The sequence below is a fragment of the Scyliorhinus canicula genome, chromosome 21 (assembly GCF_902713615.1).
Source record: "Scyliorhinus canicula chromosome 21, sScyCan1.1, whole genome shotgun sequence".
Taxonomy (NCBI): domain Eukaryota; kingdom Metazoa; phylum Chordata; class Chondrichthyes; order Carcharhiniformes; family Scyliorhinidae; genus Scyliorhinus; species Scyliorhinus canicula.
In genome coordinates this window covers 57982204-57998520 of record NC_052166.1, presented here as the reverse complement: position 1 = coordinate 57998520, position 16317 = coordinate 57982204, and the positions used below count along the sequence as shown (strand labels likewise).

The following is a 16317-nucleotide window of genomic DNA, read 5'->3' as shown; positions in this document are numbered from 1 at the left end:
CGTGTTTGTCATTCTGATTAATCATGTCATGGACAGATGCATCTGTGACTAATAAATGTTGAGGATGAAGTCAAATGGATTTTTACCGGTGTACCTTTCCATGCCACTCGCTGCAGACCCAGAATGATGAATATGTCCTTCAGGGCTCAGTCAGTAGTGGTATTCCTGAATCACTCTTGGTGATGGACTTTGAAATCCCTGATCCTAGGTTTGTTATGTGCCTTTCTACCCTTGAACTGAGCAAGGAAGGCAGATTTTCTCCCTTAAGGCACATGAATAACCCCCAATGGGTTATTACAGTAATCCTAAGGATTCAAGCTCACCATTACTGAGATTCCTGATTTATTCTTGATTTATTGAATTTAACTTCTTAGAAGATTTCAAGAAGGTTTGAATAACCTTAAATTTAATTCACTGCTGCTGTGGCTTAGCAGAAAAGTGTGTTAATACAAAAAGGTTTTCAACTAATAATTTAAGTTTTTTCCACGCTTCATTGATATTTCTTACAGTTATATTGTGCTTCAGTGTTTAGATGAACTAGTTTTTATTCATATGCTCATCAGATATGAGCATTATTGGCAAGGTCAGCATTCACATTAACTGTGAGAAGTTTTTATAGATCATTCTCCATGACCACAAGTTAACTGAATTGAACTTTTGTGGAATGTTACCTTATCCACAGATCTTTATTCATAAAACGTCCCGTGTAAATTTGTTGATGTTCCCCTCCTGCCTTTTATTTCAGGTTCCTGCTAACCTTTTTGCATTTCTGAATGTACAATTTTTGTTTCTCTGCCTGCCATCCTTACATTTGCTGGCTTGTATGTCATCTTTGATAATTATTTTCAGAGAAATAAAACTACTGCATCATTTGTGAGAAAATTCACAAGCATATAATATAAAACTCAGGTATAGCATTATTGATCAATTGATTGTTTGTGAATAATTCTGAACAGGCACGGCAACAGGCCCAAACTCGACATCAGATGGCATCTGATAGTAAAGGAGAATATTCCAGTGCTCTTCAGAACTTTAATAAAGAACAACATGAACATTATTACACAAATATACCAAACATATTCCGGGTAAGTTGAAATCTGGCTATTTTCGATCATATAAGAATGTAATATTGTAAATAGTCCAAAAAAAAATTGTATATCTTCAATCCCCAATTTAACATTTTCCAGCAAATTACTTCAAAAATCTATGTATAAAATTAAATATGCAGAAATAGACCTGTGCAGTGTCAGGTCACAGAATACTTGAGGAATCCACAGCCACGTCAAAGAGGATACACATTTATGCAAATATTACTTTCATCCTGCAGAGATGGCAAAACAACTGTTAGTGTTTATGTTTACTTAGTAAAGGAAGAATGGCTGCTCCAGCATAATTAGTAGACGGATCACTGCTGCACATGTGTCGGATGCTTTTCTCACTAACACTGATGCTTATGAGTGGCATAGTTGGACAGTGGTTAGCGTTGCTGTCTCAAAGCACCAGAGACCCGGATTCGATTCCGGCCTTGGGCAGCTGTCTGTATGGAGTCTAGTGGGTTTCCTCCGGGTGCTCTTGCTGCCTTCCACAGTCCAGATGTGTTAGGTGGATTGGCCATGCTAAATTGCTCCTTCGTGTCCAAAGATGTGCAGCTTAGGCGGGGTAGCGGAGATAGGGCGGGCGAGTGGGCTTATGTAGGGTGCTCTTTCAGAGGGTCAGTGCAGAGTCAATGAGCTGAATGGCCTCCTCCTACACTGTAAGGATTCTATGACTCCTGCACATACCAGACACATCTGTTTCACTCTGAAAGCAGACTTTCTATGCTGTGGTAGAAAATTCTCCACCTTTTCCAAGTCTGGGAATTATGAATAAGAGCCTGAATCAGGACGAGCAATGATAATGGACAAGTTAAGGAACGTTCATTGCGAGCTTGAGGGAGAAAAGGGAAGAACTATGGAATGGGGGGAGGTGACAAACAGTGCCTCTTTCCTGGAATGGGAAAGGGGAAAATATCCTCCTGAATGAAGAAGGAGTTAGAGTTAGAAGGAGTTAGGGGCAGCAGGGTAGCATGGTGGTTAGCATAAATGCTTCACAGCTCCAGGGTCCCAGGTTCGATTCCCGGCTGGGTCACTGTCTGTGTGGAGTCTGCACGTCCTCCCCCTGTGTGCGTGGGTTTCCTCCGGGTGCTCCGGTTTCTTCCCACAGTCCAAAGATGTGCGGGTTAGGTGGATTGGCCATGCTAAATTGCCCGTAGTGTCCTAATAAATGTAAGGTTAAGGGGGGGGTTGTTGGGTTACGGGTATAGGGTGGATATGTGGGTTTGAGTAGGGTGATCATGGCTCGGCACAACATTGAGGGCCGAAGGGCCTGTTCTGTGCTGTACTGTTCTATGTTCTATGTCTATGTTAGTTCAAACTGAGGGAAGAAACTCTCTCAACTTGGCAGCGTGAGGAGAAGTACTCAGAGAACGAAAAGCTTTGCTTTCTTTTCACTCAGCCATGAAGAGCCACAGCATAACTAATTTTGGATCCAACGTGTTCCTCAATAATACCTGCAACATAACTGGTTCAAAGCCTGTCGGCTTCCTACTGGTTCAGTGTGGCTTCCTTATCCTTAGCTTCAGGGTAACTAGAAAAATAAAAGTTCTTAATTCAGGAGGAGGAATAAAAAGAAAAAGAATCCTGCAAATGTTAGAATAGGAAATAAAAACAGAAAATGCTGAAGACTTGACCTCTTCCTCTTGGGTGTAAGAAGACTATGTGCATTTCCAACTGTTTTCATTCAGGAAACAAAACTAGTTCCAGTGAGTTATTTGGTGACCATATTATGTTCGTGCACAGCAGTAATTCTGATTTGTAATTCAAGGAAATCTTTTGTGCTTTTCACTCTATACTAGTGTGACTTTTAAGTCTTAACACACTGCTAGTATTTGTCTTGATGCCTTATCATTCCTCACTGTATCTGATGTACATTCACTTTTGGTTCTTCTGATGGAGAGAAACTAACAGCTAAGAAGTGACATCTGCAGGAATTGTCTCAAACATTGCCATGATTCTTTTAAAATGTGAAAATACATTGCTCACCAATCATCCACTTTTTAAAGTAAAGAGTTCTTAACTTGGAGGAGTGCTGGTAATAGATACACAAAAATCAGATCCAAAGTTAGATTGTCACGACTAAATGATTAATATAGATGCCCAGGAACAAAATTACAACCGTAATTACAACAAATGGATCAATAGAATAATTGATGTCATGATCTTCAGCAGCTATATTTTCATTAACTTACAGTTGCACTGATTTAACTTGTAGGCTTTTAAATTAATCGGATTTCAGTTGTTCTGAGACTGAATATTATTCAGGATACAGTATCTACTGATCAGAAAACAGAATTGGTAATTAAGCAATGGACAATACACCAAATAGTCTGACTCTTCCTGAGGACCATCCAGGGGTTTTTAGCTTGCCATGAATTAAGTACATAAAATTGATTAATTAAAAGTATATTCAATAACAACATTTTTTCATTTCAGAAAATTCAAGACCTGGATGAAAGAAGAATAGTCAAAATTGGTGAATCAGTGAAGACCTTTTCTGAGGTGGACAGACAGGTCATACCCATCATAGGAAAGTGTCTCGATGGAATCACGAAAGCTGCTGAATCTATTGATGAAAAGCATGTAAGTCTATGTGCAGTGGTTCCTTAAATATAACCTTTGCTGAGATTGTTCTTACTGGGCTTCAAGATTGTAAATTCTATTTTGGACTGTTTAATGTGAAAAAGGTGACCTTTTTCCATCACACAATGAGCTTTATCAAAAAACCTAATAACCAAAAAAGTGTCCAGAATAAAATATCTGAACAGGTGGTAAATGTCCTGTGGAAGAACTTCAAAAAGATCATAAACGGAATCTTTTGTTATTTAAAAAGAAATCTGTACCAAAATCTAAATTATAGCATTAAAGGAACTCCTCAAATATCTCACAGCTTTGCAATTTAACCCTGTTTAAATTATTAATCAACAGTACAAAATGATGCTTTCCACTTGGTTTGTGTGTGCAATAAATGTATGCGACCAATTAATGCAGTCCTCTCTACAGTGTAACCTCTCACGTGGGATTGAAGTTATTATCTGTATTGCTTTCAATTAGATTAATTGCAGGCTCTGCCGCTACAGCATTTGATTGACTGAACACTAGTTCCAAAGTACATGCACCAATTACATGCACCATCCCCAAACCACCTCATGCATTAGATTGTATTAGCCAGTCATCCCCTTCATTGTGATGTTGGTAGCAATTAAGCTTGCTTCAAAAGTGGCCTGCTGTGAAACCAAACCGTTTCAGCCTTTTCAAAACTGCAAACTGCAGGACAAGTAAAGGACACTGTGTTTACATACAGCACTGGCTTTTATTATTCTCTTGTACAGTAACAGAAAAGTTCACAATCCAAACCAACTGTGTTTTGCTGATCATTAATAGCTGTCTGCTTTCAGGACGCTATTAATTGAATAGCATTGAAGAATGCTTCTTCTCTAATGTCCAAGGTTATTTCGACAACTGATTAATTTTTGCTGAAACTTGAACAATTCCTTAGTTTTTGTTGCTGTAAAATCATGGTGTTCCATTTTTTTAGGAAAGGTGAGAGGGGCAATACTGAGGAACCATAGACTGATTAGCCTAACATCTGTTGTCAGGAAATACAGAACGAGCAGGTCATGCTACCATTCAGTACGCAATGCTGATTTAATATCACCAACCCCATTTAGTAGCTCAACATTGTCTTAACTTCACATAACTGAACACACGTTATGTACAAAAACCAACTAATCATCCTTAGTGCCCGTCTTTTATGTTCTTTTACCTGTCCTAATGTTTATGCTGTGTATCTCAATGGCTGGTGGAAGGATGCTGACTTTCAGTGGAGGAAGCTGCTAATGCCCTTGGGGAATGATCTCTAGATGCCCTGCACAAAAGGTCTGGCTGCAGCGTGCAGCATCTCGGCATGGACAACATTGATACTAAGCATTTTGTTGTGCATAGCCATCAGCATTCTTCTATCATGTGCCCCACGGAAGTGTTTATCTGCAGCAGAAGTTGTGTGCCACCTCTCCTTTCAGTGAGCTGATAACTGTGCTATCCTTGCCCGGGCTGCAGCCCACTCTGACCCAGTGTCGCAGAAGGCGGCCATTCGGCCGATTGACTGCTCTGAGGTTCTGAAAGAGCATGTTACCTAGGCTACTCCCCGCCATATCCCTGTAACTCCACCTAACCTGCACATCTGTGGATACTTAAGGGACAATTTTAGTATGGCCAAATTACATGCAGTGCCGGTGTTTGAGCTGCTGGTTACAAATGTGCAATTCAGCGATTGACCGTCTTCTTACTGTTCCTCCACTGCTTGGCTAGGTTACTGCTCTTGGGTATCTGAAAGGAGAAAGGCACCAGGGTAAAGTTGTGGAGCAGAGAATGGGGAGGAAAATGAGAGATATAAGTTTATATCTAGTGCAACTTATAAATTGGAAGAGAATGTGAAATGATGGGATATGTGATGAAAGGGGGAGGGTTAAGGTATGAGGTTACTTTCATCTTTCATGGTTTCAGTGCCACCATTGGCCGTCTCAATAATAGTCAAGGACCTGGGGCGGAATTCTCCGACCACCTCGCAGGGTCGGGGAATCGCCCAGGGCCTTCGTAAATCCTGCCCCTGCCGTGGCCGGAATTCTCCGCCTGCCGGGAATCGGCGGGGGCGGGAATTGCGCCCCACCGATCGGCGGGCCCCCCACGGCGATTCTCCGGCCTGCGATGGGCCAAAGTCCCACCGCTGTCAGGCCTCTCCCGCCGACGTGGTTTAAACCACCTCTGTGCCGGCGGGAGCAGGCGGCGCGAGGGGGGTCCTGGGTGGGGGGGGGGATCGAACCCCAGGGGGTGCCCCCATGGTGGTCTGGCCCGCAATCGGGGCCCACTGATCGGCGGGCGGGCCTGTGCCGTGGGGGCACTTTTTCTTCCGCCGCCGCCAAGGCCTCCACCTTGGCGGAGGCGGAAGAGACCCCCTCCACCGCGCATGCACCGGTGATGACGTCAGCGGCCGCTGATGCTCCGGCGCATGCGCGGACTCACGCCGATCGGCGCAGGCCTTTCGACCAGCCCCGACGCCGGTAGGCGTGGCGCCAAAGGCCGTTGGTGGCATTCTGCGGTGCGGGAGCCACTCCGGCGCGGGCCTAGCCCCTAAAGGTGCGGAGAATTCCGCACCTATGGGGAAACCCGACGCCAGAGTGGTTGGTGCCACTCCGCTACGCCGGGACCCCCTGCCCCGCCGGGTAGGGGAAAATACCGCCCCAGGTCTCTTCCATTGAAGTTTGGCATTGATTCTCCAGTTCTTCCCAAACCCTCATTTGAATCTTGTTGTCTCTGGTTTTGTGCCTCTTGTCCTGCAAGACACGGATGCGTGTCAGTGAGTGTCAAGCAATATTGGGTGATGTAGCAGTAATTGCTGAATATCTGGCAGTGTATGCAACCTGTGAGGTGCACTCCTGAAACTTACAGCTCTGTGTAAGAGTGTGAGAAGCATATGAACATCAGATATAAGTCACGATTGATGGTAATTATTGAGGTGTGGGGATATGGAGAGGTGAATTGATTTATGCCTGAGGCTAGTTATGCAATTGACGGGACATGGCATTTGAAGATGCATTCCCTGACTGCGACCTCTTGCGTAGGATTATTAAACTTCTTGCGACATTGCATCCTGTGTTGGTGTTTTTCCCACCCAACAGCGTCGCCAATACTGTGGGTATTTCTATTTATCTTAGTGGACCACAAGCCTTTCCTTATATCGATCAAATGACCATACAACCATTTAGTTAGTTCAAAAGATGGTTTATTTACATACACAAGAGTTATCTCAACATGCAAACACAATATCTACTACGAGTTAAACTACACCTATCAGATACAACAACCTATACTTAGAACTTCACGGCGACTGGCACTGTGCAAATGGATAAAGCCTTTATCTCGATTTCACTTGGCTGATTCGAAGAAAGTGGCTCTGTCTCTGCTGGGCTCATCCGTCAGGTAGCGATCGTTGGTCTTGAACTTAGCTGGCTGTTCCTGCTGCAATTGGGCTGGCACAGGTCGGATTCAAAAGAGACAGAACACATGGCTGCGTCCTCTTTTATCCCTCTGGGATTTCGCACTCTTTGGGGTGGGCCTTAACCTTTGACCCAATAGTCCGACAAGACTCTGATCACTGTCTTCGATTTCGGCCAATAAAGGGGTGGGTGGCTGGGCGGGTCCTTAGCGGTCATTGACCTTGGCAGGTGGGCTTTCTGAGTAAGGGGAGTGGCGCTGATCAGTCTGTGGCTGTACCGGTTGCTTGATTGGAGTTCTATTGTCCTGGAAAAATGGGCCATTAAAATGCTAAGGAGCGGGGGGTTTCGATCAGGTCTGGTTACCTGTGTTTCAGATACACATATGCTCTGTATCTGTCCGAGTCTTGGCCATGATTCCCATGGTCCTTTGCAGGTGGCCATCTTAGATGGCTACACCAGGTCCATGTGGCATTTACCTATCTGGTCCTACTGCCTTCGGTGCATGTGTCTCGAGGGCTTCATGGTCTTTTCTCGATACAGGACCATCGCTTCCACCAAGGCCTCCAGTACAGCAAAGGTGAACCTTGGGAGTCTGCACGCTCCTACGTTTGGTCATTCTTGAATGTTTCCCAGGTCAGTAATTTATGACTGCCAGCACTTCTTTTAAGAGTTATAGGTGAACAAGGGCAGCACGATGGCGCAGTGGGTTAGCCCTGTGCGTCACGGCGCCGAGGTCCCAGATTTGATCCTGGCTCTGGGTCACTGTACGTGTGGAGTTAGCACATTCTCCCCGTGTTTGTGTGGGTTTCGCCCCCACAACCCAAAGATGTGCAGGGTAGGTGGATTGGCCACGCTAAATTGCCCCTTAATTGGAAAAAACTAATTGGGTACTCTAAATTTATTTTTTAAAAAGAGTTATAGGTGAACTAGGCGTGAGGCCTCCGAGACTCAGCACCCAGGAGCCATAACCATCAGTGGACCACAACTGCAACCATCGTTTAGTTTCTTCAATCAAATAGGTCTTCAGAGGGTACCTCAAGGGGAACAATTCTTTTGTTCCCCTTCCCACAGTGGCAGCTTCCAAATCTAATTATGGGCCTGTCATTTTCTCAGGCTGCAAGTGCTCTGATCGGGCCTGCAGCCTCAGCAGCCACCTGCCATCCTTAATTGGCCGGCAGACCTAGAGGCAACCTTTTAATTGGCTGCTTATGGGAAGATCACCCAGGCAGCTCCTTGACAGCCAATGTGGGGTTAGGACCTGAAAAAGGTTCCAGCCCCAGATTTATTTTTGAAGTGCACAGGATTCCACCCACAATGTGCAGGCTGATCAATTTTCATGTAACTCATTGAAACAAACAAACTGTCACAAAAGGTATTATATAATAAATTCAATACACTCATACTGAATTCATGATCCAGGACTTTCTTTAAGGTTCCACTGTAATGCAGGTATTTCTTTAGTTTCTATATTACAGAATTTATTTTGTTTAATTGTTAAGGGCATGGCTGTTAGTAAAATCAGAATTGTTCCAATTACCAGAAGGGAAACTTGAAACAACGTCCCCCAACTGTGTTTGCAATTTGTATAGTACGAGGAAAGGTTTGATATCCAGAGAATGCTGCTCCCAACTGTTGAGCGTTCAAGTAAAATAGAAACCAAAGAGAAAATGTTGGAAAATCTCAGCAAAGGTCCAGAGAGTCATCTGGACAAAGGGTCATCTGGACTCGAAACGTTAGCTCTTTTCTCTCCCTACAGATGCTGCCAGACCTGCTGAGATTTTCCAGCATTTTCTCTTTGGTTTCAGATTCCAGCATCCGCAGTAATTTGCTTTTATCCAAAGTAAAATAGAAGTACACTCATCTAAGACATTGGCTTCAGTGACGATATCACTATTTTAAACAGTTTCAAACGATCTTCACTTAACTATTTTAAGAGCTAACTCTCCCCAATCTATTCCACAACACCTTTTAGATTTTAAGATCTAAAAAAATCCAGTACCTAGTGCCACACAGTGCTTTTGCATCTCTTGGGGTTGCGTCTGAGGTAAACCAGCAGCTTGCTTTTTTGCATCACGCTTTCTTCAGAAGCCATGCGTACCAGGTGGTACGCCAGTATTTCGGCTGTTGGCTGAGTTCCTTGCATAGGTTTCAGTATCCCTTTGTGATTGTTTCACTTTGATCTCTCCCTTATCTGATCTAATTTCTTTAGAGCTGCCCTCTCCCAGACTTAATTACCTTCATCTCTATTTTAGCTTATAAAGTTTAAAAGCAAAGTAAATACACTTTATCCAACCTTCCTATGACACCTTTCCTTCACACATTGCATCTTTTCCTTTAAATCTTTAACAATTTATTATTGTTCTGCCACCATTGTTATTGCATTGCCTTCGATAAACATCTGTTTGAAGTATTGTTAGGCTCATTAACATCTCAAATGCACTAGTTCCATTCACACAGCCACTCTTTCCCTGCCTCAATTCGCTTACTCACATATTTCCATAGTTTAAAATATATGACCATAACATAATCCACAGAATGCAATCCAATTTCTTGGATTTACCTGATATTTTCAAGACATAATGCTGTCCTGTCAGACAGGATTGCTGGAACCCCATTAATAGGGATAACTAAAACTTACTTGATTCAAGATTGAGCTTTTTAGCAACCCCTAGTTTTGGTGTCATGGGAATCATTTTTGTGCCAAACTGGTGTCTCTGCAGCCTGCAGTGAATGTGATGTTAGCGTGGACATTGAGAGTATGCGTGGGAAGTATGCACTGCAGATATATCATGGTGTCAGGCAATTGGAAACAAAGATTTAACACCTGCACTGTCTTTTTTCAACCTCGCCACTCTTAAACACACACACAGCTCAACGTGCATTCAGCAGCAGGAAGGCCTCTCCCATGAGAGCTATTTAAAATTATCAAATACTTTCAGGTTAGTTCTGATTGAACATGGCGTGTGCAAGTGTCTTTTCCAGGATTGCCATTGACTGCATACACATGGCGTTGTTAGTGCTGTATCTCAAAGCTAGGATGCACTGCAAAGGTTACCATTCATTGGATGTGCACTTGGTGTACAGCTATGCAGAGCATGCTGGTGAATTCCCACTATCCTAGCCTCAGTCATAATGCTTTCACTCTTTGGTAGTCCACTATTCCCCAAGTCTTCCAACCACGTCATACCGGAGGGTAGTTGTGAGGAGATGGGGTCTATTTGCTTTACATCTGGCTCATGACCACTTTCCAACCCAACCATATAAAGTACAAAGAGCACAGAAAAGTACAGCACAGGAACAGGCCCTTCAGCCCTCCAAGCCTAGGCTGACCATGCTGCCCGTCTAAACTAAAATCTTCTCCACTTCCGGGATCCGTATCCCTCTATTCCCATCCTATTCATGTATTTGTCAAAATGCACCTTAAACGTCACTAATGAAATGAAAATCACTTATTGTCACGAGTAGGCTTCAATGAAATTACTGTGAAAAGCCCCTAGTCGCCACATTCCGGCGCCTGTCCAGGGAGGATGGTACGGGAATTGAACCGTGCTGCTGGCCTGCTTGGTCTGCTTTAAAAGCCAGCGATTTAGCCTGGTGAGCTAAACCAGATCGTCCCTGCTTCCACCATCTCCTCCGGCAGCGAGTTCCAGGCACCCACTATCCTCTGTGTAAAAAAACTTACCTCGTACAACTCCTCTAAACCTTGCCCCTCGCACCTTAAACCTATGCCTCCTAGTAATTGACCCCTCTATCCTGGGGAAAAGCCTCTGACTATCCAATCTGTCTATGCCCCTCATAATTTTGTAGACCTCTATCAGATCGCCCCTCAACCTCCAATGGGAACAAACTGAGTTTATTCAACCTCTCCTCATAGCTAATGCCCTCCATACCAGGCAACATTCTGGTAAATCTCTTCTGTACCCTCTCTAAAGCCTCCACATCCTTCTGGTAGTGTGGCGACCAGAATCGAACGCTGTACTCCAAGTGTGGCCGAACTAAGATTCTATACAGCTGTAACATGACTTGCCAATTTTTATATTCAATGCCCCGGCCAATGAAGGCAAGCATGCCGTATGCCTTCTTGACTACCTTCTCCACCTGTGTTGGCCCTTTCAGTGACCTGTGGACCTGTACACCTAGATCTCTCTGGCTTTCAATACTCTTGAGTGTTCTACCATTCACTGGATATTTCCTACCTGCGTTAGACCTTCCAAAACGCATTACCTCACATTTGTCTGGATTAAACTCCATCTGCCATCTCTCCGCCCTAGTCTCCAAATGATCTAAATTCTGCTGTATCCTCTGACAGTCCTCATCGCTATCCGCAATTCCACCTACCTTTGTGTCGTCCACAAACTTACTAATCAGACCAGTTACATTTTCCTCCAAATCATTTATATATACTACGAACAGCAAAGGTCCCAGCGCTGATGCCTGCGAAACACCACAAGTCACAGCCCTCCAATCAGAAAAGCACCCTTCCATTGCTACTCTCTGCCCTCTATGACCTAGCCAGTTCTGTATCCATCTTGCCAGCTCACCTCTGATCCCGTGTGACTTTACCTTTTGTACCAGTCTGCCATGATGGACCTTGTCAAAGACCTTACTGAAGTCCATATAGACAACATCCACTGCCCTACCTGCATCAATCATCTTTGTGATCTCCTCGAGAAACTCTATCAAGTTAGTGAGACACGACCTCCCCTTCACAATACCATGCTGTCTCTCGCTAATACGACCACTTGCTTCCAAATGGGAGTAGATCCTGTCTCGAAGAATTTTCTCCAGTAATTTCCCTACCACTAACGCAAGGCTCACTGGCCTGTAGTTCCCTGGATTATCCTTGCTACCCTTCTTAAACAAAGGAACAACATTGGCTATTCTCCAGTCCTCCGGGACATCACTTGAAGACAGTGAGGATCCAAAGATTTCTGCCAAGGCCTCCGCAATTTCCTCTCTTGTCTCCTTCAGTATTCTGGGGTAGATCCATCAGGCCCTGGGGACTTATCCACCTTAATATTTTTCAAGACGCCCAACATCTCGTCTTTTTGGATCTCAATGCGACCCAGGCTATCTACACACCCTTCTCCAGCCTCAACATCCACCAATTCCTTCTCTTTGGTGAATGCTGATGCAAAGTATTCATTTAGTACCCACCCATTTCTTCTGGCTCCACACATAGATTCCTTCTCCTGTCCTCCAGTGGACCAACCCTTTCCCTGGCTACCCTCTTGCTTTTTATGCACGTGTAAAAAGCCGTGGGACTTAACCCTATTTGCCAATAACTTTTCGTGACCCCTTTTAGCCCTCCTGACTCCTTGCTACTTCCTACTTTCCTTATATTCCACACAGGCTTCATCTGTTCCCAGCCTTCTAGCCCTGACAAATGTCTCCTTTTTCTTTTTGACGAGGCCTACAATATCTCGCTTTATTCAAGGTTCCCAAAATTTGCCATATTTAACCTTCTTCCTCACAGGAACATGCCGGTCCTGAATTCCTTTCAACATTTGAAAGCCTCCCACATGTCAGATGTTGATTCACGTCAAAATATCTGCCCCCAATCTATGTTCTTCAGTTCCCGCCTAATATTGTTATAACTAGCCTTCCCCGAACTTAGCACATTCACCCTAGGACCACTCTTATTCTTGTCCATCAGCACTTTAAAACTTACTGAATTGTGGTCACTGTTCCTGAAATGCTCCCCTACTGAAACTTCTACCACCTGGCCGGGCTCATTCCCCAATGCCAGGTCCAGTACAGCCCCTTCCCTAGTTAGACTGTCTACATATTGTTTTAAGAAGCCCTCCTGGATGCTCCTTACAAACTCTGCCCCGTCCAAGCCCTTAGCACTAAGTGAGTCCCAGTCAATATTGGGCAAATTAAAGTCTCCCATCACAACAACCCTGTTGCTTCTACTCCTTCCCAAAATCTGTCTACCTAACTGCTCCTCTGTCTCCTGCTGGCTGTTGGGAGGCCTGTAGTAAACCCCCAACATTGTGACTGCACCCTTCTTATTCCTGATCTCTACCCATATAGCCTCGCTGCCCTCTGAGGTGTCCACCCGCAGTACAGCTGTGATATTCTCCCTAACCAGTAGCGCAACTCCACCACCCCTTTTACACCCCCCTCTATCCCGCCTGAAACATCTAAATCCTGGAATGTTTAGCTGCCAATCCTGTTATTCCCTCAACCAGGTCTCTAGTGGCAACAACATCATAGTTCCAAGTACTAATCCAAGCTCTTAAGTTCACCTGCTGTACCTGTTATAGTTCTTGCATTAAAACATATCACTTCAAGCCACCAGTCCCGCTGTTTTCAGCAACATCTGCCTGCCTGCTCTTCCTCAGAGCAGTAGTTGCCCTATTTCCTAGTTCTCGCTCAATGTTTTCACCTTCTGACCTATTGCTCCGGTACCCATCCCCCTGCCATACTCGTTTAAACCTTCTGTGTGACATTAGCAAACCTCGCGGCCAGAGTATTTATGCCTTTCCAGTTTAGATGCAACCCGTCCTTCTTATACAGGTCACACCTGCCCTGGAAGGGCTCCCAGTGGTCCAGATAACTGAAACCCTCCCTTCTACACCAGCTGTTTAGCCACATGTTTAGCTGCTCTATCTTCCTATTTCTAGCCTCACTGGCACGTGGCACAGAGAGTAATCCCAAGATTACAACCCTATAGGTCCTGTCTTTTAACTTTCTGCCTAGCTCCTTGAACTCCTGCTGCAGGACCTCATCCCCCTTCCTGCCTATGTTGTTAGTACTAATATGTACCACAATCTCTGCTTGTTTGCCCTCTCCCTTCAGGATTCCCGCTACCCGTTCTGAGACATCCTGGACCCTGGCACCAGGGAGGCAACATACCATCCGGGAGTCTCTTTCACGTCCACAGAAGCGCCTATCTGTGCCCCTGACTATAGAGTCCCCTATGACTATTGCTCTTCTCCACTTTGACCGTCTCTGCTGAACAGGTCCAGCCATGGTGCCACTGCTCTGGCTGCTGTTTTCCCCTGATAGGCTATCCCCCCCCCCCCCCCCCCCCCCCCCCCCCCCCGGGGGACAGTATCCAAAGGGGTATACATATTTGAGAGGGAGACAACCACAGAGGATTCCTGTACTGACTGCCTGCCCCTTCTGGTGGTCACCCATCTCTCTGCCTGCACCTTGGGTGTGACCACATCTATATAACTGCTATCTATGACATTTTCTGCCACCTGCATGCTCCTAAGTGCATTCAACTGCCGCTCCAACCAAACCATGCGGTCTGTGAGGAGCCCCAGTTGGGTGCATTTTCTGCAGATGAAGCCATCCGGGAAGCTGGAAGCCTTCAGGACCTGCCACATCTCACAGTCAGAGCACTGCACCCCTCTAATTGACATTGCGTAAACTAAATAGTAAATTAAATTTTTTTTAAAAGAAGAAAAAAAAGAAAGTTACTGTTAACTATATTTTTCCCCGCACTAGGTTTCTACTATAAATGTAAATGCTAAATACAGTACTCTCCGGTCTCTGGCTTAGAGACCCCTCTAAATTATGATTAAGTAATTAATTAATTATGTTTAATTAGTTTAACAATGTTTAATTTTTAAATTTAATGCAGATTTCCTACCAGCCAATCAGGTCACAGCTTTCAGTTTCCCAACCCCCCCCCCTCCCCCAAAGTCAGATCACTCAGAAGAGCGGAATATCTATCACTTACCTGTTCCCAAGCTGCTCCCCAGCTCTTCCTTTCTCTCTCTTCCGCTCCCGGAAATGAAGGCCGCTGGAACCAGGGGGTAAGATTTTTATCACCTACCTTCCCAGGGTGCTCCCTGGTTTTTCATGAGCGTGCAATGAAAGCCATGCTGCCACACAAAACGTCATCGAGCAGGACTTTGGGGGGCTGAAACGAAGGCTCCACAGCCTGGACCATGCTGGGAAAGGCCTGCAGAACTCGTGAGAGTACTTGGCTTCATTTGGATGGTCTGCTACATTAGGGCACAACTCTTGTCACCAGATATACAGCAAGCAGCTCAGGAGGAGAAGGGAAGAGGTGGCAGCATCTCACGATTTCAGATGGGTTGTCTGTGATCGTCTCGTTCGACTTTAGTTCCCATGCATATGGCCCGAAATCCCCATTGTACAATAGTTCCACCACTTAGCAAACTTCTTTTGTGGACCATCGCACAATGCTCTTCATCACAATTTTGAAATAAAAGATACCACAAAATCATTCCAGACTAATTTTATACAGCAAGTCATCCAACATTCAATACAGAAATCAATTCATTACTTTTGCGTTCACTTTGTGCCTGACCTGAGGTTGACTTTGCCTGCCTTAGTATTCCTCCACAGTGTTACTGCAGTGGCTGCATCATAGCGAGTGGAAGGCTGCAGACTTGGTGCAGGGTAGATGAGAAACCAAGGGGTCTAGTAAATTTCAGATTTTCAGAACACACATGATAAAATACTCAGCAAGAAATTGTTTGCAAAAGATTATGACTCCTGGGATTATAGGAAATGTATTGGCATGGTTTGAGGATTGGTTAACAGACAGAAAACAGAACTACATCTAATGGAGTGTCTGGAGGATCAGTAATTGGGCTTTGCCATTTAAAATTTATATCAATGACTTAGATGAGGGAATCTAGTGTAATAAATCCAAGTTTTGTGCTTATACAAAAGTGTTAAGAGGATGTAGAGATTGCAAAGGGATATAGACCAGTTATTGGGTAAGTAGGAGATGGAGTGTAACTTCGGGAAATGTGAAATTATCTACATTGATCAGAAAAGTGGAAAGGTAGAATATTTTTCAAAGATATTTTATAGAATGGTTACAGCATAGGAGGTATTACTAAATGTCAACAATCAGAGGGATTTGGAAGCCCTTGTATGTACACAAGTCACAAAGATAACATGCAGCTATGTTCCCTCCAAGGTGCATGGCTGCTCAGCTATTTGGAGTGTCCGTGCGTTGTAATAAACATGTCCCATGCACAACAGCGTGCACAACTGGGAAAGGGGCATTAAACACCAATAAAAAATCTCAAGAAACTGGAGAGAGAAAGTAGGATGTGATTAAAGGAATTTTGGGTTGGAACGAGGAAATCTAATTGGAGGAAAAGCAAGACTGCAAAAAGTGTAGCTTTGATTGGGGGAATACTTGATAGTCGGCCAACCTGTGAGGAATGGGAAAGGCAGGTTTGATCTGAATGAAAGTGATGGGACCTGCAGTTCGGAAGTTATCATAT

General features: G+C 44.5%; 1 protein-coding gene across 11 annotated transcripts in view; it reads left to right on the top strand.

Moving 5' to 3' along the window:
- The window catches only part of LOC119955494 (formin-binding protein 1), a 280892-nt gene that overhangs the window by 158523 nt on the left and 106052 nt on the right, over window positions 1-16317 (top strand). For all 11 annotated transcript variants that reach the window (XM_038781726.1, XM_038781734.1, XM_038781730.1 and 8 more), the window contains exons 7-8: window positions 957-1085; window positions 3531-3677. In XM_038781726.1, coding sequence (XP_038637654.1) covers window positions 957-1085; window positions 3531-3677 — 276 coding nt within the window. The remainder of the gene's footprint in view (window positions 1-956; window positions 1086-3530; window positions 3678-16317) is intronic.